Below are 16,396 nucleotides of genomic sequence, written 5' to 3' on the forward strand. Positions count from 1 at the left end.
AATATAGAGAGGTAACAACATACAGTTCATGCGATTTTATTTTAACATAACAAAAATGGAACATCTATACTATCAGCCCCTTTCCCCAAAACAGAAAGAAAAGTGTAGCTATAAAATTGGTTTGTAACATGAACAAATAGCTTAGTAATGTTTTCTTTACAACTACTTTTGATGCACTACATTTTAAAATGCGTTGTTTGCAATGTTGTTATTTATATTCTGGTAAAGAATCATAACCTTCTTGTATTCAACTGACAGCTAGATTGAGTCTTATTCTTAGAATTATGTAACTGTTCCATTTATATGGATGCTAAAAGATGAATTGTTCTTGCAGAGGAATAAGTTAATCCATAAATGGGGCTGCAGTTTTCAGATAATTATATAGCAATTTTTGCATAAATATAGATTAGATTCTGGAACAACTGTAGTTGCTTTTTTAAAAATAACTTTTACCACAGGCCAGATTTTTAAAATCTGACAACTCTGACTTATGTGTAACAAAGTATGTGTACACCATGGACACAGCAGAGAAATAAATACATTTTTTTATCTTGATAGAAATTAAAATCTCACCATGCCATCAAGGAGCAGAGACTGAAACAGGAAAATGAAGTTTCCCATCATAAATAATATGATTCTATTTAAATTAAGGTCTGTATTTGCTCAAGAGCAGATTTTAAAAATTGTGGCAAGTTGCACACAATTATGTTGCTTCTAGCACTGCGTAACACAAGGAATACAGGGCAATGCCCTGATTTCATTAATTATCAAACTTCTTCAATGGACTTTTTCAAATGCACAATGTTGACAAATCAGTTTAGCTGAATGTAGAATCAATAAGGTACACTATTCACATGGTCTCTGGAAACATTACCCATAGCATTCAGCTACAAGGCAAGATAACTAAATAAAAAAGTCTTCACCATCTTAAGAGCTGCCTTGATCAGCAGAGTATGCAAAATTAATATAAAAATATACAGTACCTGTGACGATAGATTGGTTCAGGAACTCTCCCATGTGTCATAAAAACTTTGGAACAACCTAGATTTACTATGCCTTCTAGATAACACTCACTAAAATAGTGTTATATGAGGAACATGTTTTATTTCACGTTTTAAAAAGTATGCTAGATTTGATCTGAAAAATTACAAATCTCTCAACACCTTTCCTTCTTCCTCATCATCACTATCAGTCACATTAACTTGCTGTACACTAGAAGGGGTGGAAGGGGTGGCTGTAAAAACATTTTCAAGGGCCCCAATGTCCAACGGTGGCATAGGGTTTAAATACTCCTCTTCAGTCTGACTGTGGCTGCTGTAATAGGATGTCCCTTCCAAGCTCTCACAGCTGCGGGAGTCTTCGCTATGTGTGTGTTCATCAGGATATTCTCTGAATGGGTAGTCTCTGTTCAGGGCAGAAAACATGGCCTCGTGCTTTTGATACTGGTCTTCATAAAAGCCAAGGCACTCAGGCATGGAGCTGGGGAAATTCCCATAACCAAAAGGAGGACGGCTATATGGACATGTGCTGTATCAAAACAAAGAAAAATAGGTTACTTCAGTTGCTTTGTCATAGGACTGATATGTCACTACTAACACATACAGGTACTTCTTGACTTACAACCATTTGTTTAGTCACTGTTCAAAGTTACGGTGGCACTGGAAAAAGAGAGACTTATGACCAGTTTTCACACTTATGACATTGCAGCATCCCCATGGTCATGTGATCAAAATTCAGGCACTTGGCAAATGATTTAGGACACTTGTACTGCCCTGAGGTCATGTGATTACCATCTGTAACCTTCCCAGCTGATTTCCAACAAGTAAAATCAATGGGGGAAGACAGATTTGCTTAAGAACCACGATTCATTTAACAATGGCAGTGACCTGCTTAACAACTGTGGCAAAAATGGTCATAAAATGGGGCAAAACTCAAACAATTGCCTTACTTAGCACTAGAAATTTTGGACTCAACTGTAGTCATACGCTGAGGACTACCTACATAGCAGATCTTTATTTAAGCCTTGAGTTAAACTAATAGAAAGGTAAATTCTCTTTCAGGCTGAAAAATGTATTTGACTTTTTAATAAAAGGCCAGGTGACCAAAGGAACAGTCTGCAGCAGGATAAAAAAAATTCATTTAATTTCAATTCTGTTAATTTATTATTTAATTTGTATATTTAATAAAAGGTATAGTTATTCCCCACATATTTAGCATTTTTCTGATCACATTTAAATTCACAGTTCTGTAACAACTTTTGGAACTGATCTATAGCTGCATCTAAGGTTTTTGCCACAAGGTCTAGACACAGAAATTAGAATATTGACTAGGCAGTCCTACAGTATAGAAATCAATCCATAGGTAGGTAAATTCAGTCACTTAACCCAAGTTTTAATAAAAGCTGATTTAAGTAATGAATATACAGTATAGCATTCATCCCAAAATAACAAAATGCTTTAAGGTGACATAAAATAAACAAAGCAATAAACACTCTAACAGCATCCTCAATTTACATAGAAAGGGTTAAATAATAATTAAAAGGCAATTAAAAAATTCTGTGGTGATGAGAAATGCCATATAGTCTGCTTTATTGTTTACATGAAATGTTAACAAGTATATGCACGTGGCTTTGTGTATGCATGTATATCTGGGTATGTATCTCTATTCACCTTCAACTCAAGCTCCTGATAATTTGGCTGGCTGGCTAGATAGATTGAATAGTGTGCAAATTGTTTCAAAATTGAAATAGCACTTTTGAATTTGAAGCATTTCCATCATAAACACATATACACTCACATACAGAAATACAAGATTTGAATGGGTACAAGGAACATGTAAATAAGAGATATCAGAAGCAAATTAAATAGGTGAGATATTGTGATTAATTACGTTTAGCAATTTACAGAAAATTTGCTGTTGATCAAATAGCTTCCTGGGCATTGAATAAGAGACCTCATGTAGTTCTAGATCTTTATGGTTAACAATAAGATAATCACTGTCTTATATTTTTCATTTCATTTCCCTTCAACTGCTCTATATTGTAACAACCTAAGTTCATCTCTGATGCCAGTTCAAAATGTTGGGCTTTTATAATGAGCCCTGGTGGCACAATGGTTGGAATGCAGTATTGCAGGCTAATTCTGCCCACAGCCAAAAGATTGATCCTGATAGGGCTCAATATTGTCGCAGCCTTCTATCCTTCCAAGGCTGGTAAAATGCAGAACCAGATTGTTGGGGGCAAAATGCTGATGTAAACTGTTCAGAGTGTTGTAAAGCACTGTGGAGCAGTATATATAGGGTGTTTTTCTATTTATGTAAGCCGCCTTGAGTCGCCATGTGCAAGTAGGCAGCAATACAAATTTTCTAAATAAAATAAATAAAATATACTGTAAGACTCAGCACTATTGCTATAATGTTTATCTTCACTAGCAGTTATTTTTGCCTTGAGGCTCTTGTCTAAATACTAACAAGACAGGTGATTGATCCAGTAAACAAAATCACTCTTACATCAAGCCATACAAGCTAAACAGAATTTTGTTTTTAAAAGTCCTCCTTTGCATTTAATGTAAGTGAAGGTTTTTCTCAACAAATTAACAGTATCTGGGCAGTCTTGTATAGGCTTGGCAAGAGCATACTGATTAGATTGGATGGGATAACAGAGGTGATAGTTAAACTGGGGAATAAAAAAAATCCTAGATGAATAAATTAATGAAGTTACCAGGAGTCAAACTTGTCTTGGAATAAATTTTACTTAATGTTGTTTCTGCCCTATCCTGTCCCAATTTATAATACCTGTTGAGATTGTGAATGCTCTACACAATATGCACTACAGCAGCCCCAGAGTGAAATTAACAGGACATTTATAAGGATATTCTTTTCCAGAATAAGCGCATAGCTAACTAACTAAAATTAGAGTACTTTGCTCTTTTCTCGTTTTCTTAATGGGTACTTTCCATATCACACTGTTCAGTAGACCCTTGTGGAAGGTTAAAAAATTAGTAGTAGTCTACCAAGGAAAGATTGACTTAAGGGGAAGTTCACATAAATCTAAGGTATATTTTATTCTGTTTCAGTGTGTTGTGTAAATTCAGACATTATACGTAAAACATGTTTTATGGTTTACTGTCTTGTGCAAACCCCTATAGGTTATTGAACAATCTGTGGTGTATTTACCATATACTTAGCTAGATGGGTGACTTCAGCATAGAAGTGATTATACAAGAGAACTAAAAACTCAGCCAGCTTGGTATCATGAAGTATTGCCTAGAACCCAGGAGACTGTGAGTTCTAGGCCTCCCTTAGGCATGAAAGCCAGCTGGATGACTTTGGGCCAGTCACTCTTTCTCAGCCCAATCTACCTTAGCAGGTATTTGTTGTGAAGAAAATGGGAGGCAGGAGTATTTGGTATGTTTGTCACCTTGACTGATTGATATATATCAGGGTATCATTATCATCATCATCATCATCATCTTTCTCTTCAAGGAAGAGATTGGCTTCAGGTCAAAAAATATACACATGTCCAGATTGTAATGAGCTTATATCTAACTTAAGAAAAATCAACGCTGGAAGTCAGAGACTAAGTCATTGGAGTTTGAGGTCTCTAATCAAAAACTGATGTGTAGACCCCCAAACATTCAGACTGTATCTTGGAAAGATTTATTTTAATAATTTGATGAGTATGATGATTCTGACTTGTTTTTTCTACTTAAAAAGGTCCTGTTTCACATTTACTAATAAATTAAACTCTTAAAAAGAGACAATAATGTACTAGACAGGTTTAAAAGATTGGACATGGGAGAAAAATCTTTGAAGGCCTCTATGGGGATGGGAAAATTGGATAAAAATAATTTCAGTAGAATGAAACGTATGGAAGTTCTAAATGAAAGGGAAAACGGAAGGAAAATTATCTAATATTATTGCACTTTTGCTAACAGTAACTGCAAAGGAGCCTTGGTGGAGCAGTGGGCTAATGCCTCCTTAAGTAACACCAGCTGCCTGCAATTAGTGCAGGTTCGCATCCCACCAGGCTCAAGGTTGACTCAGCCTTCCATCCTTCCGAGGTAGGTAAAATGAGGACCCAGATTGTTGGGGGCAATAAGCTGACTTTGTAATAATGCCGCTTGGGGGGGGCGAAAGCCCTAATAAGCAGGCATATACATAGAATGAAAGCTATTGCTAAGCACATTGATTTGTGCTTAAATTGTAAGCCGCCCTGAGTCTTCGGAGAAGGGCGGTAAAAAAAATAAAAATTAAAAAAAAACACCTTGGCATAATATATCTAACTACATATTCCAGAATGCAAGTATGTAGTTGCATTACCTTGATGGGAAATAATGAGGCCCTGGTAAAAAGTAAGGATGGTGAAATGAAAATCGAGAAGGAGCTCCAAAGAGAGTTGCTGGATGACCAATGGGAGGAGGCTGATAGACATGTGGATGAGGGATAGGTGGTGCCTGAGGAATGGGTCCATTTCTAGAACATGAAGAAACACCTGAGTATTCCTTGGGGGGTTGGCTGTTTGAGACACTGTATCTAGGGTGAGTAGTGCTTGTATTGTTTGGGGTCCTGCTTGAGCTTTCAATAGAAATCTGGGTGGGTCTCTTTATAGAGCAATTTGTTCCTGAAGATACACGATGAGCTTCTGTAGGGGAAGGTGCAGCAAATCGTTGAGGCTGAAGGACTGGCCGAATTGGCAGGTTTGCAGTTGAGGCAGCTAATGGTGTTGTGTTTCCTACACTTGGCTGGAACAGTGTAATGGGGCCTGGATGCTGAGCAGAAGGAGCTGGCAGCTGGATAGTAGAAGCGGCTTCACCTTTGGAGAAGGAAAATGATCAGTTATAACTGAGAAACTCAAATTAATAGTATTTTCTTATTTAAAGTTTATTTTCTTTTACTACAAAACATTTGCCTACAAATTATAATTATACTATGAGTGAAAAACATGTGTAATTAGTATGTGCAGGACTATATTATAATCTATGCTTTATAAAAATTATACTATGCCATTATACTTTGATAAACAGATAAAGAAATATTATAATTTCTTAAATTTTTACAATCTGACTTTTACAATCTGAAAACTCAAACTCCTTCTATTTTAGGAAACTCATCACTATTATCAACAATAAAAGATTTTTTTTAATATAAAAAGGCATGGGCCTAGGTGATTTGAAGGACACCTCTCTCTAACCATACCTAACCAACAGATCTAGTAGGAAAGGCCTGTGAAGAATCCTGTCCAGGAAGGAATGGCATCTAATGGGACCAAGGAGGAAAAGTTTATCTGCTAAACACCTAACTTTGGGAATATTATTCCTTTTGATATCAGATTGGCCCCAACAGGGCCGGCTGTCTAAAAGGGCCTGAACAAATGGTTTTGCCATCTGGCCTGGGAATCTGAAAACATGGGATATGGAGACTGTATTGCGAGGAAAATTGAGCACACTCTTCCACAGATTATAGATCTTTGTTTTGCTTTTTAAATATTGATATTGTTTTAAGTTTTTTTCTCATTATTTTTGTTATGGTTTTGTTATTTTGTAGTATTGTTTTTGTGCTTTTAACTTTGTATGCTGTTCAGAGTCATGCATGGTTTATTGATTTGATTTTTATCTCACCTTTATTAATGTATATATGTAACTCAAGGCGGCAAACATTCCTAATACTCCTTCCTCCTCCTCTTTTCCCCACAACAACCCTGTGTGGTGAGTTAGACTAAGGCAGGGGTGTCAAACTCAATTTCATTGAGGGCCGCATCAGCATTGCGGTTGCCCTCAGGGGGCCGGGTGGGTGTGGCCAGGGTGGGCGTGGCCTACTGGGTGGGCGTGGCTAGAGTGCATATGGCCTACTGGGTGGGCGTGGCCAGCTCTACATCATTCGCATCAAGGGTGCCTATGGGGGCCTGGACAGGAGTGGGACAGATCTGAGGGTCTCTGGCAGAAGGAGGGTCTCTGGGCCAGGGCCAAGGCAGCGGGGCCCGTTCCTTCACTGTTTCCAGGATGGCTTCGCGGGCCGCATGAAACCACTTGGTGGGCCGGATCCGGCCCCCGGGCCTTGTGTTTGACATGTCTGGACTAAGGGATAGGCCCAAGGTTACCAGCCAGTTTCCCTCCCTAAGGTGGGGACTAGAACTCACAGTCTCCTGGTTTCTAGACCAGTACCTTAACCTCTCACCAAACTGGCTCTCTATTTATCAAATGAATAAATAAATAAATTAGTACTGTATCTGTCATCTTAATATCCAGAGATATTTAGGCTATCTTTCAAATTTGTTAATAAAAGCCTGTATTTAGGTCTGTATTTAGGAGACAACTACCTGCGAACTTCCCTTTTACGGAAAGAACTGTCTCCTCAATTGTGTACAACAGAACTATTACAAAAAAAAAACAACTAAGAAACTCTCCAACGTAATGCATTGGGGGATAAACTGGAAACTGTGCATTTGGAGAAATTCTTGTCACCCTATTCCCTTAATCTTAATATGTGTAACTAAGAAAGATTCTGAGTTTCTTATTTGGAAGAATCAGTTTCACTTGAGTCAGCTGCCATAACACAATACCAGCTTTTACAAAAGAAGCACATTTCTGATTCAATTTATTATAAAAGTGTGAAAAAACAGATCAGAGTGGTGTTGTCAGAAACTGCTTATGTGTGTTTCATTTGAAAATAATGTTCTTTGTGGAATTCTTGTCTTGGGAGTTCTGAGAAATTTGTTCATTAGATTGTTTCAATTCCAGGCTAGTGGCAAAGAAATTTGATACTATTTAAGTCTCACCAGGTGAATTAACTAATTACTTAATAAGAATCAAATTTACAAATTTGGAAAAAATGGTTATAAAAGTATGGTTATACTTTATCAGCTTATTTAACTTGCTGAAAATGTCTAAATATATGTGCAGTATTTACTTGCTAGTTTAAAGATTTCTACAAAATGTGCTTGTGCTATGAATGTGCTTATAGGAATTAAAATTCTTATTCCAAAGGTGCTTTCAAAAAGGCAATTGGACTGTCTTGATTTTTTCCCCAAGACATTTCACTTCTCACCCAAGAAGTCTCTTCAGTTCTAACTAACTGGTGGGCAATGGAAAGGATTTATATTGTTTGCAATCAGCTATGATGGTCATTACACCACCTGGCTGTTAATCTGGGTCCTCCAAGTCACCCAAATCAGAGTGCCAATGACTGTGGAACTGACTTGGGACTGTTGAAAGGGCTGCACTGTAATCAAGAGATAAGTTGTGTCCTATCCCTTCCCCTCTGTTGAGGGAGGGCTGTTCAATTTTAACATAGATAGCCTCTTTGACTGCTCTTTCAAGCCAGTTTAAAGAATTCATATAAACCAGGGGGGTCAAACTGCCGGCCCGTGGGCCGGTTGCATCATGCGGAGGCCGCACCCACCCCAGCTCTGGAAATGCAAAAAGAGTTGTGATATGTCGCGACACATCACGTGACGCAGCGAGTTTGACACCCATGATATAAACAATCAAAATCAACTTACAGACTGGATGTCCAATGCTGTTCTGTACGTTGGGTATAACCACAGAGTAGGTAGGTGATCGGAAAGGGTAAATGGTAGTTGGATTTGTATTGATAATACTCTGAGAAGTCCCAGTAAAGACAGTAGAGGCCGTCATTGGACTTGTAGCTATGATGTTCTGAGTTGTACCCGAGAATACAGTGGAGACAGTCAATGGAAACCTCTTCCTTTTGCCAGGCCTTGGCTGGTAAACCCAACCTGCAGAAATGTTAGAGAGTACGCCAGCTGAAAGATAGAGTTCCTTTTGAAAATTCTTACTTAACGAAGCTATGCATTATTAAGAATAACATATTTTCTGTAGTAAACTCAGAAAATCATACTTGCAAAAGAACACACGTATATGTATAGTATGAATAGGAAGCTTACAATCTCTCGAAGGGAAAGAGAAATACTGTTTCTTTCTATTTGTAATACCTCTCACTATCATGGACTTTGGTTTGAGTTATATACAAACATTAGAGTCAATATGGAATCCTGGCGATTACAAGGATAAGCCCCCACAATTACTTGGCAACATTTTTCAGAAGTGGTTTGTCTTTGCCTTCTTCTTAGGGTTGAAAGGAAATGACTGCCCCAGTCATCCAGTTGCTTTGTGCAAGATTATTACTCATGCTCAGTGTCTTTAATCACTTTTCCCAATTGGTATTCAAGCTATCAATATTATCATCTGATTGTGGCATAACCTTACAATCAAGACTGAATACCAACTTTGTTAAATAAAACACTATTATTTCTGCTAATACTAAATAAAAATAATGCATTTATTATTCTATTATTCATTATATTTGCTTTAATATTACAGAATTTAGCATCAGATTATTTTTTAAATGTGTATTTAAAATCAAAGCCTTGGAAATTATTACATTATCTAAATTGTATTTCACTGGGAATAACACAAAAACATGCAATGAGTTTAAAACAGGAACACAAGCAGAAATTATGAGCATTATTATAATTGGGGAAATTAATATTAACATATGCCTTTTGTTGAATAAACTATTTTTCCCCATTTCAAATAATTAACAAAGTTTACATAAATCAGTGGAAATGCACATTCAGAAGACAGATGAGAGAAAAGTTGCAGCTTTCTTTGTTTCATTGTTATGGACTGCCCAGAGTCACTGAGAGTCTGCCAGTTTAATAAATAATAATTATTTCCATATCCTAAATACTGTATGTCCCACTTGACAAAATGGGAAAACCTTAGTGCTCATACTAATATACAGATGATTGATCTACATGTGTGGTGGCATAATGTCACCATTCATTTGGCTACTTGTATGTCTTTGGGAGAAGATACGTAAGTCAGGGAAAAAAACAAGTAAGGAATTTGCTTCATTATTTAAACATACTACGTTTTTTTCATCTGCACTGTCCTTCCAGGATTCTGTTTCCTGAATGATTATATTTAAACACCATCTTTCCATGCATGAACCTGTGGATTACCTAATGGCGATCAGATATTAAAAATGTATAAATAATTCTCTCTCTAGTACCAGGAAATTCTTCTCTGTGTTTTTCTTTTATCTTCTGAGCTTCATCATAATAAGGTTTCTTTTGTTCTTCAGTGAGCTTGTTCCATTCCAATCCAAGCTGGACACTGATCTCGGCATTATTAGCAGCAGGGTTAGCTTTGGCTAAGGCTGGCCGATGAATTCTTGCCCATACCATAAATGCATTCATAGGACGCTTGACATGGCCATCTCTATCTTTGCTGAACGGAGTATCTGGTATCCCTACGATAAAGTAATATTAATGTTTAGGTAATATAGGGATTGGTGGAATATACTGCTAATTCTGCGGTATTCTGTGGGCATTGAAGTATGATCGTAGCAATAATAATAAAATGATTTTTCTCTACCTCATTTGCTGAAATGTATAAAATTTAGCATGAAAGGACAGCAAACACTGCTTAATTCTGGCAACAATTGCAAAGATCTAGGCACAAACACACCCCAATTCTAAATATTATGATTATTACATCTGGCTGTAGATTATGGATTTTGGTGACTAATACAGGGCCATTATAGGCAAGTGTAATATGATCTTATTGTAAAGTGAAATTATAAGCTGATATAGGACAGTCAGGATTGTGTAATTTACTTTTCTACTGCATATGGAAGAGGTAGGAGTATGATTCCTCCTGGAGCCTTTATTCATCTTCAGGCTCTGCAATGATACTTTAGACTGGGGACCTCCTCTAAGGAGTTGTTGGAAATATAAAAGAGGAAAAAAACTGTTATACAAGTCCACTGGATTTTACAATTAATTCTTTCTCTACATGCAGCATGCTAAACGTTAGCAACTATGTAAATAACAAGCAGATTTTCTACCAGTTTTGCGTAACTTTGATTTCCACTTTGTCACAGGGCAAACTATACTTGAAACTGAGTGAAGTTGTCAGGATCAGTTTGTAAGATGCCATAGGGATTAGAAATTCACTAGGTGAATTTCTACCTAAATTTCTTGAACCTAACTAAACACTAAGTAACTATATGCCATAACAAACAAAAGCACATCTGTTCTATGCTCTTGTATAAGGTTCCAATTCTACAAAAGAGAGATTAAATATCCCATGTTTCCCTCTGTAAATTGCCCTCGAAATTTACTATTATAATTACATCAACACAACACGTTTATCCATGATTTGTCAGAATTAAGTCTGTGTCCACTGTGTTTAAGAGTGTACCCTATGTGCCCTTTGATAAGACTCTAACCTTGAATGTTTGGTTTCTAAATTGAGTTTACCTAAGACTTAAAGCAGCCATGGCTACAAATGTATATTGAATCAGAATATAAAAACATATATACTACATAGCCCTAATGGCTTAACGTTATGCTACACCATGACTTGTTGAACAAGCCAGTTGGTTAGGCTCAGAAAACACATTGTATCTTAAACAACAGCCTAAAAATCATACCATAACCCAGATGCCATCAACCAAAGGATGTCATTGTGTAGGGTCCAGGAAAACAGCTTTTTCTGTAACATCACCTGCTCTTCAGACAGCTTGCACACTCAAGATTCAGATGGCCCTAACCCTGCTTGCTTTTTGGAAAACTTTTAAGACCTGGCTGTTTCCCGGGCATGGAGGTCATGATAATTAGGTCTGTAAGGTCTTGTTAATCTATTGTAGCATGGTCTGCTCTTGGTTGCTATTTTATGCTTTTTTTACTTTATGTCTTTTGCTAATGAGGCAGTTACTGCACTGGTGTTTTAAGCTATGCTAGCTGGCCAGATATGTGGTAGCAAGATGGACAGCCATATAAATAGAATAAAACAAATAAGCTAAATCAACACTAAAACAAATCATATTATGTTATATGGACCAGGCTTCTTTCTGGGAGCAAGTTCCATTGAAATCAGTGGGATACATTTCCAAATAACTATGTTGTCACCAGATGAATAGCATTCTGGCCGGAGGCTTGTTAACTGGGCATCTTGACAAACATTTCTTCTCAAATGCCCAGCGCCCGGTTTCTTGGATCCCATCTCTATTAAACGATCAACTCCTTGAAATCCAATTTAAGTATCACATCTGTCACTAAATTTACAATCTAAGAATCTGCCAGTTCCCTTCTAAACTAGCCAACAACATTGTATCTCATGAAAACAAATTCCAAATTTTCAATAAGTCCTAGGTGAAGGAGTGTCTTTCATCTTCTTAAATGTAACTGCCAATCACTTGGAAAGCTCCTGCAAGATAAGGGAAGTGTTATAGTGCACTAAGAGACACCTGAATTCAAATGTTTGCAATTCCTCAATAGGCTAGCTAGTAGGATCCCATTTAGCATCTCTTTATCCATTTATACATATCATGAAATTGTATACTATCAATTTATAGAGTTTCAATTCTTTTTTTCTTAATTGAAAACTCCAACCCTTTTATGTTCCAGTTCAGAATTTTTGTTCTGCATCTTTTCTAATGTTGTGGTAAGACTGTTGAGATAAACAGCTATATAACATTGTTTCTAACCTGTTTTAGACTTTTAGATCATATTTTAATTATGATCACAAACCTTGCACAAACATAAGAAACCTTCTGTCTGGAAGCCAGATCTGCTTCTAATTCAGTGGATTTATTTTTTTTTCATTATTGCAACATACCAGTAACTTTTCAATGATTTGGCCATAACACCAATATCTTTTGGAATACTTAAATATTAAAAGAGAATAATTTTACATTCATACAGAATACATAATGTCCTCTTCAAGACGCATGTTTCCAGTAACCCACTTATTCTGATAGTACTTGAAATTATTTTTATAGCCTTACACTGGAACAAGTATCTAATTTTCAGTTTCCAGCAAAACACAGTACAAAAAAGTTCAAGTAAAAGTGTTCTTTATATAACACCTTCCACATTAAAATACACTGAAAGAAAAATTAGTAATATTTCAGCCTTATTTCTTTCATTGTAATAGTACAACATAATGCTTTATAATGACCCATTTTTTTCTAATATTATATTATCTAGCTATACTGAATAGCAGATGATGCTTCAGAAATTCAGGTAGCAGACTTTCCCACATAAAATTGCAAGAAATGGATCTTTGGCATATAAAACAGACATATTCTACCACTGAGATAAAAAAAATGTTTTTCTTATAAATATATCTTCCCCAAATAGAGTAACTTGATAAATTTTTAAAAATATTTTCAAGTGACTACTTGCTAATAAAATAATTACATTTTAATTTTAATTACATTTGTGGTGTTTGAGCCTAAAAAAGATCCAGGAAGATTAATGTAAAATTCCTAATACTGAATCCCTTTCAACGGCAGCCAGTTATTCTTTACAGCTTCAGGAAAGCTGTTCGTTTTTTGTGATGGGCCATGTTAAGTTTCAATGTTTAACTTTTCACATACAAGTAAGAATGAAAATAAATGTTTGCACTCAGGATTTCATTTAGGAAAATACTGCCTCGCAATATTACAAACAGGAGATATTTTTCCTCTTTGTTCTCTAACTCAATAGGACAGAGTCCATTTATATTTACATAGCCCTATCTTGATTTCTCTTGCTCATGTTATACTGCAATACACTTGTGGAATGGATATAGCTGCTGTGAAATTCTAACCTTAACCATATTTATTGAATCCTATTAACATCTATGGGCTGTGGAATCGCCTTCAAGAAATTACTACCAATAGCAAAGTAACCAACATTTAATTATCTGAATCTCTCTTTATATATAGAATCATATATAGTATAAATAAATGGGTTTAGCGTTGGAAGACTGAATATTTTGACGGCTGCTAAGCTATGATAAACACTTCGTATCCCCCAAAAAGAAAACATAAAGCTGAGGACAGGAAATAGTTTTCTTCTTTCTCATTGACCATGAAATATAATTCACAAGATTGGTTTTAACTTCATCACTATTTCCATCATCGTATGAAATAATTGAGGAATCCGTCTATGTGTCATTTGACAAGGCATTTTATTAGCGATCTGGCCAAATTCAGTTGACATAGACTAATTTATTTTTAAGCAACAAAATTGCATAGATACCTTAGGGCTCGGGTAGGCAACCTTGGCTCTTTTATGACTCGTGGACTTCAACTCCCAGAATTCCTGAGCCAGCCACGCTGAGGGGAAAGGGAGAAGTTTCCAAGCTGAGCCATGCTGGCTCAGGAATTCTGGGAGTTGAAGTCCACAAGTCATAAAAGAGCCAAGGTTGCCTACCCCTGCCTTAGGGGAACAATAAAACCTCTGCCTTTTGATACCAAACCAGCAGATTTATACAGATGTTAGAATGTGAGACTTCCAACAGAATGAACTCATTCATATTCAACTATGCCATTCACTGAATGGCCCATTACCTCCCCCTTGTTCAACCTAATTTATTTTATGGGATTGTGAGAATAAAATGGAGTAGTGGCTTATTGTAACTCTTCGTAAGATAGAAATAAAATTAATTTCAATTATCTGCTAATTGTACCATTTCCTTGATGACAATTATCTGTGGTCTGGTCACCTTTCCCACCCAGACCACTATAATGCATTCTACATAGGGTTAGCCTTACAAACAAGCTGCAGCCTGGTAGTGGGCTGCAGCCCAAGGATTGGGAACCCCTGATTTATTGTTTTTGTTATTTCAGGTGTTTTATCATTCTGGTTTTATTGTACAGTGCCCAGAATCACATTTGAGATATGGGCAGCTATAAAAATTTGATAATTAAAAGCCTAACTCTTTTATTGTAACATAAGGTTTTATGAATTAGTAATATAGGTTTTACTCTATGAAATTAAATCCTAAATAAATGTTAGATTTTAGGTCTGTGCAGCATTTTGTATTCAATTTCAAAGACATGTGGGAGCAGAAATACAGCACATCTTCAGCTTTTTAAAGCAGCTGCATCTTTTGGAATCAAATTTGAAGCGTCCCATAGCCCTATTATACTTTAACAGAGGCAAAAGATACTAAAATAGCCTAAACAGAATTTTATCCCACCTTTATTATTTTGATAAATAAGGCAGCAAACATACATATGGTAATACTCCTTCCTTATTCTATTTTACTAACAATTCTGTGAGGGGGGGGATTGTGTTCAGAGAGGGACTGGCCCAAGTCCACCCAGCCGGCTTTTATACCTTAAGTGGAACTAGAAATCAGTCTCCTGGTTTCTAGGCCAGCACATTAACCACTACACCAAACTGTAAAACAGTTTGAGAAGTATAATAATTCGTGTGAATAGGTTTCATGCACTGGAATATGCACTATTTGTATATGAATTGCTAACTCAGAAAGTTTGAAGAGTGGGGTTCACTGTCTTACACCTTGAAATAATAATGGAGCTCTAATCCAGTGTTTATGTATAACAGTTTATGGTCAATCTGATAAATTCTGACTAATTTCTAATACCTGCATCTGAAGGTAGCACTGTGAGAGGAACATCTTTAGTTTCAATTTTGACTGAGGGCTCCAGCAAGGACTGCATTTTAAGGGGTACTTGTGTCACTGGCACTTTAGTCACTCTTATAAGTTCAGATGGAGACGGTCCCTGAAACTGGATCCTAGCCCCTGGAGGGACTGGATGGAGTGTAACAGGAATCTTCAGTTCTTGAGAATGCTGTGTTCCCAGAGATTGAGACAAACTAACATCCTTGCTAATGTGAGCCAGACCACTGGAAGATGGTTGAGGTTTGGATGCCACCTCTTCCCTCCCCTTGCAATCCTCCTCAGGAGGTTCTACCAGTTCGGTTTTGATGGCCCCTTCTTTTGCAGATCCCAAGACTTTGGCATCACAGTTTTCTTTCATCTTTGCCTCTTTCTTGATTTCCTCCAGCTCTTCCCCTACACATTTCACACTGCTGCTACTTTCATCTTTGCCGTTGAGATGGTTTATAAGAGTTTTAGGCTCCCGCCTTTTTTTCTTGTTGCTACTTCCCATAAGGAACAATGGGTTCTCCGGCTCACGCTCCTCTGCTTTCAGTTGTAACCCTTTCTGGTGCCCATTTTCTTCCTCCTCTTCTTGCTTTTCAGAGACTCCAGTTTCCGTCCCAAAGACAGGCCGGGAAAGCTGCCTGCCAAGACAAATCTGCTCTTCCAAAATATGCTGCCGCTCTTTAAGGGCACCCCCTTCCCCAGGCTGTGGAAGCTTCTGTTCCTGGTGCAAAACGCTTTGCTTGGGAGAGAGGGGGTGCAGGAGATGGTGCTGGGGAGCCTGCTTGGGAGGGAACAGCAGAAGGTGCGAGTCCCTGCTCCCCTGGTCTGGCAGAGGGTGCAGGAGAAGGTGGTCCATGCAGGGAGCGCTCTGCCTAGCCGTGGAATGCAGGAGCCGGTGCTGCTCTCTTGGGGCTTCCTCCTGCGCCCCTTTTTCCATGCTGCAGCCCGGCCTTGACAGTAGGATT

General features: G+C 37.3%; 1 protein-coding gene across 1 annotated transcript; it reads right to left on the minus strand.

The window, feature by feature from the left end:
* Window positions 1–1,145: 1,145 nt before the first annotated feature.
* On the minus strand, window positions 1,146–16,381 carry SOX30 (SRY-box transcription factor 30; the record flags this gene model as incomplete). Its single annotated transcript, XM_081321480.1, has 5 exons — window positions 15,408–16,381; window positions 10,033–10,272; window positions 8,498–8,734; window positions 5,320–5,812; window positions 1,146–1,527 (listed from the first exon to the last, which is right to left on the minus strand). Exons 1-5 carry the CDS (start codon window positions 16,366–16,368, stop codon window positions 1,146–1,148), a joined length of 2,313 nt encoding a protein of 770 aa, XP_081177606.1. The 5' UTR covers window positions 16,369–16,381.
* Window positions 16,382–16,396: the final 15 nt, after the last annotated feature.

This window comes from Vipera berus (assembly GCF_964194415.1).
Source record: "Vipera berus genome assembly, chromosome: 2".
Classification (NCBI taxonomy): domain Eukaryota; kingdom Metazoa; phylum Chordata; class Lepidosauria; order Squamata; family Viperidae; genus Vipera; species Vipera berus.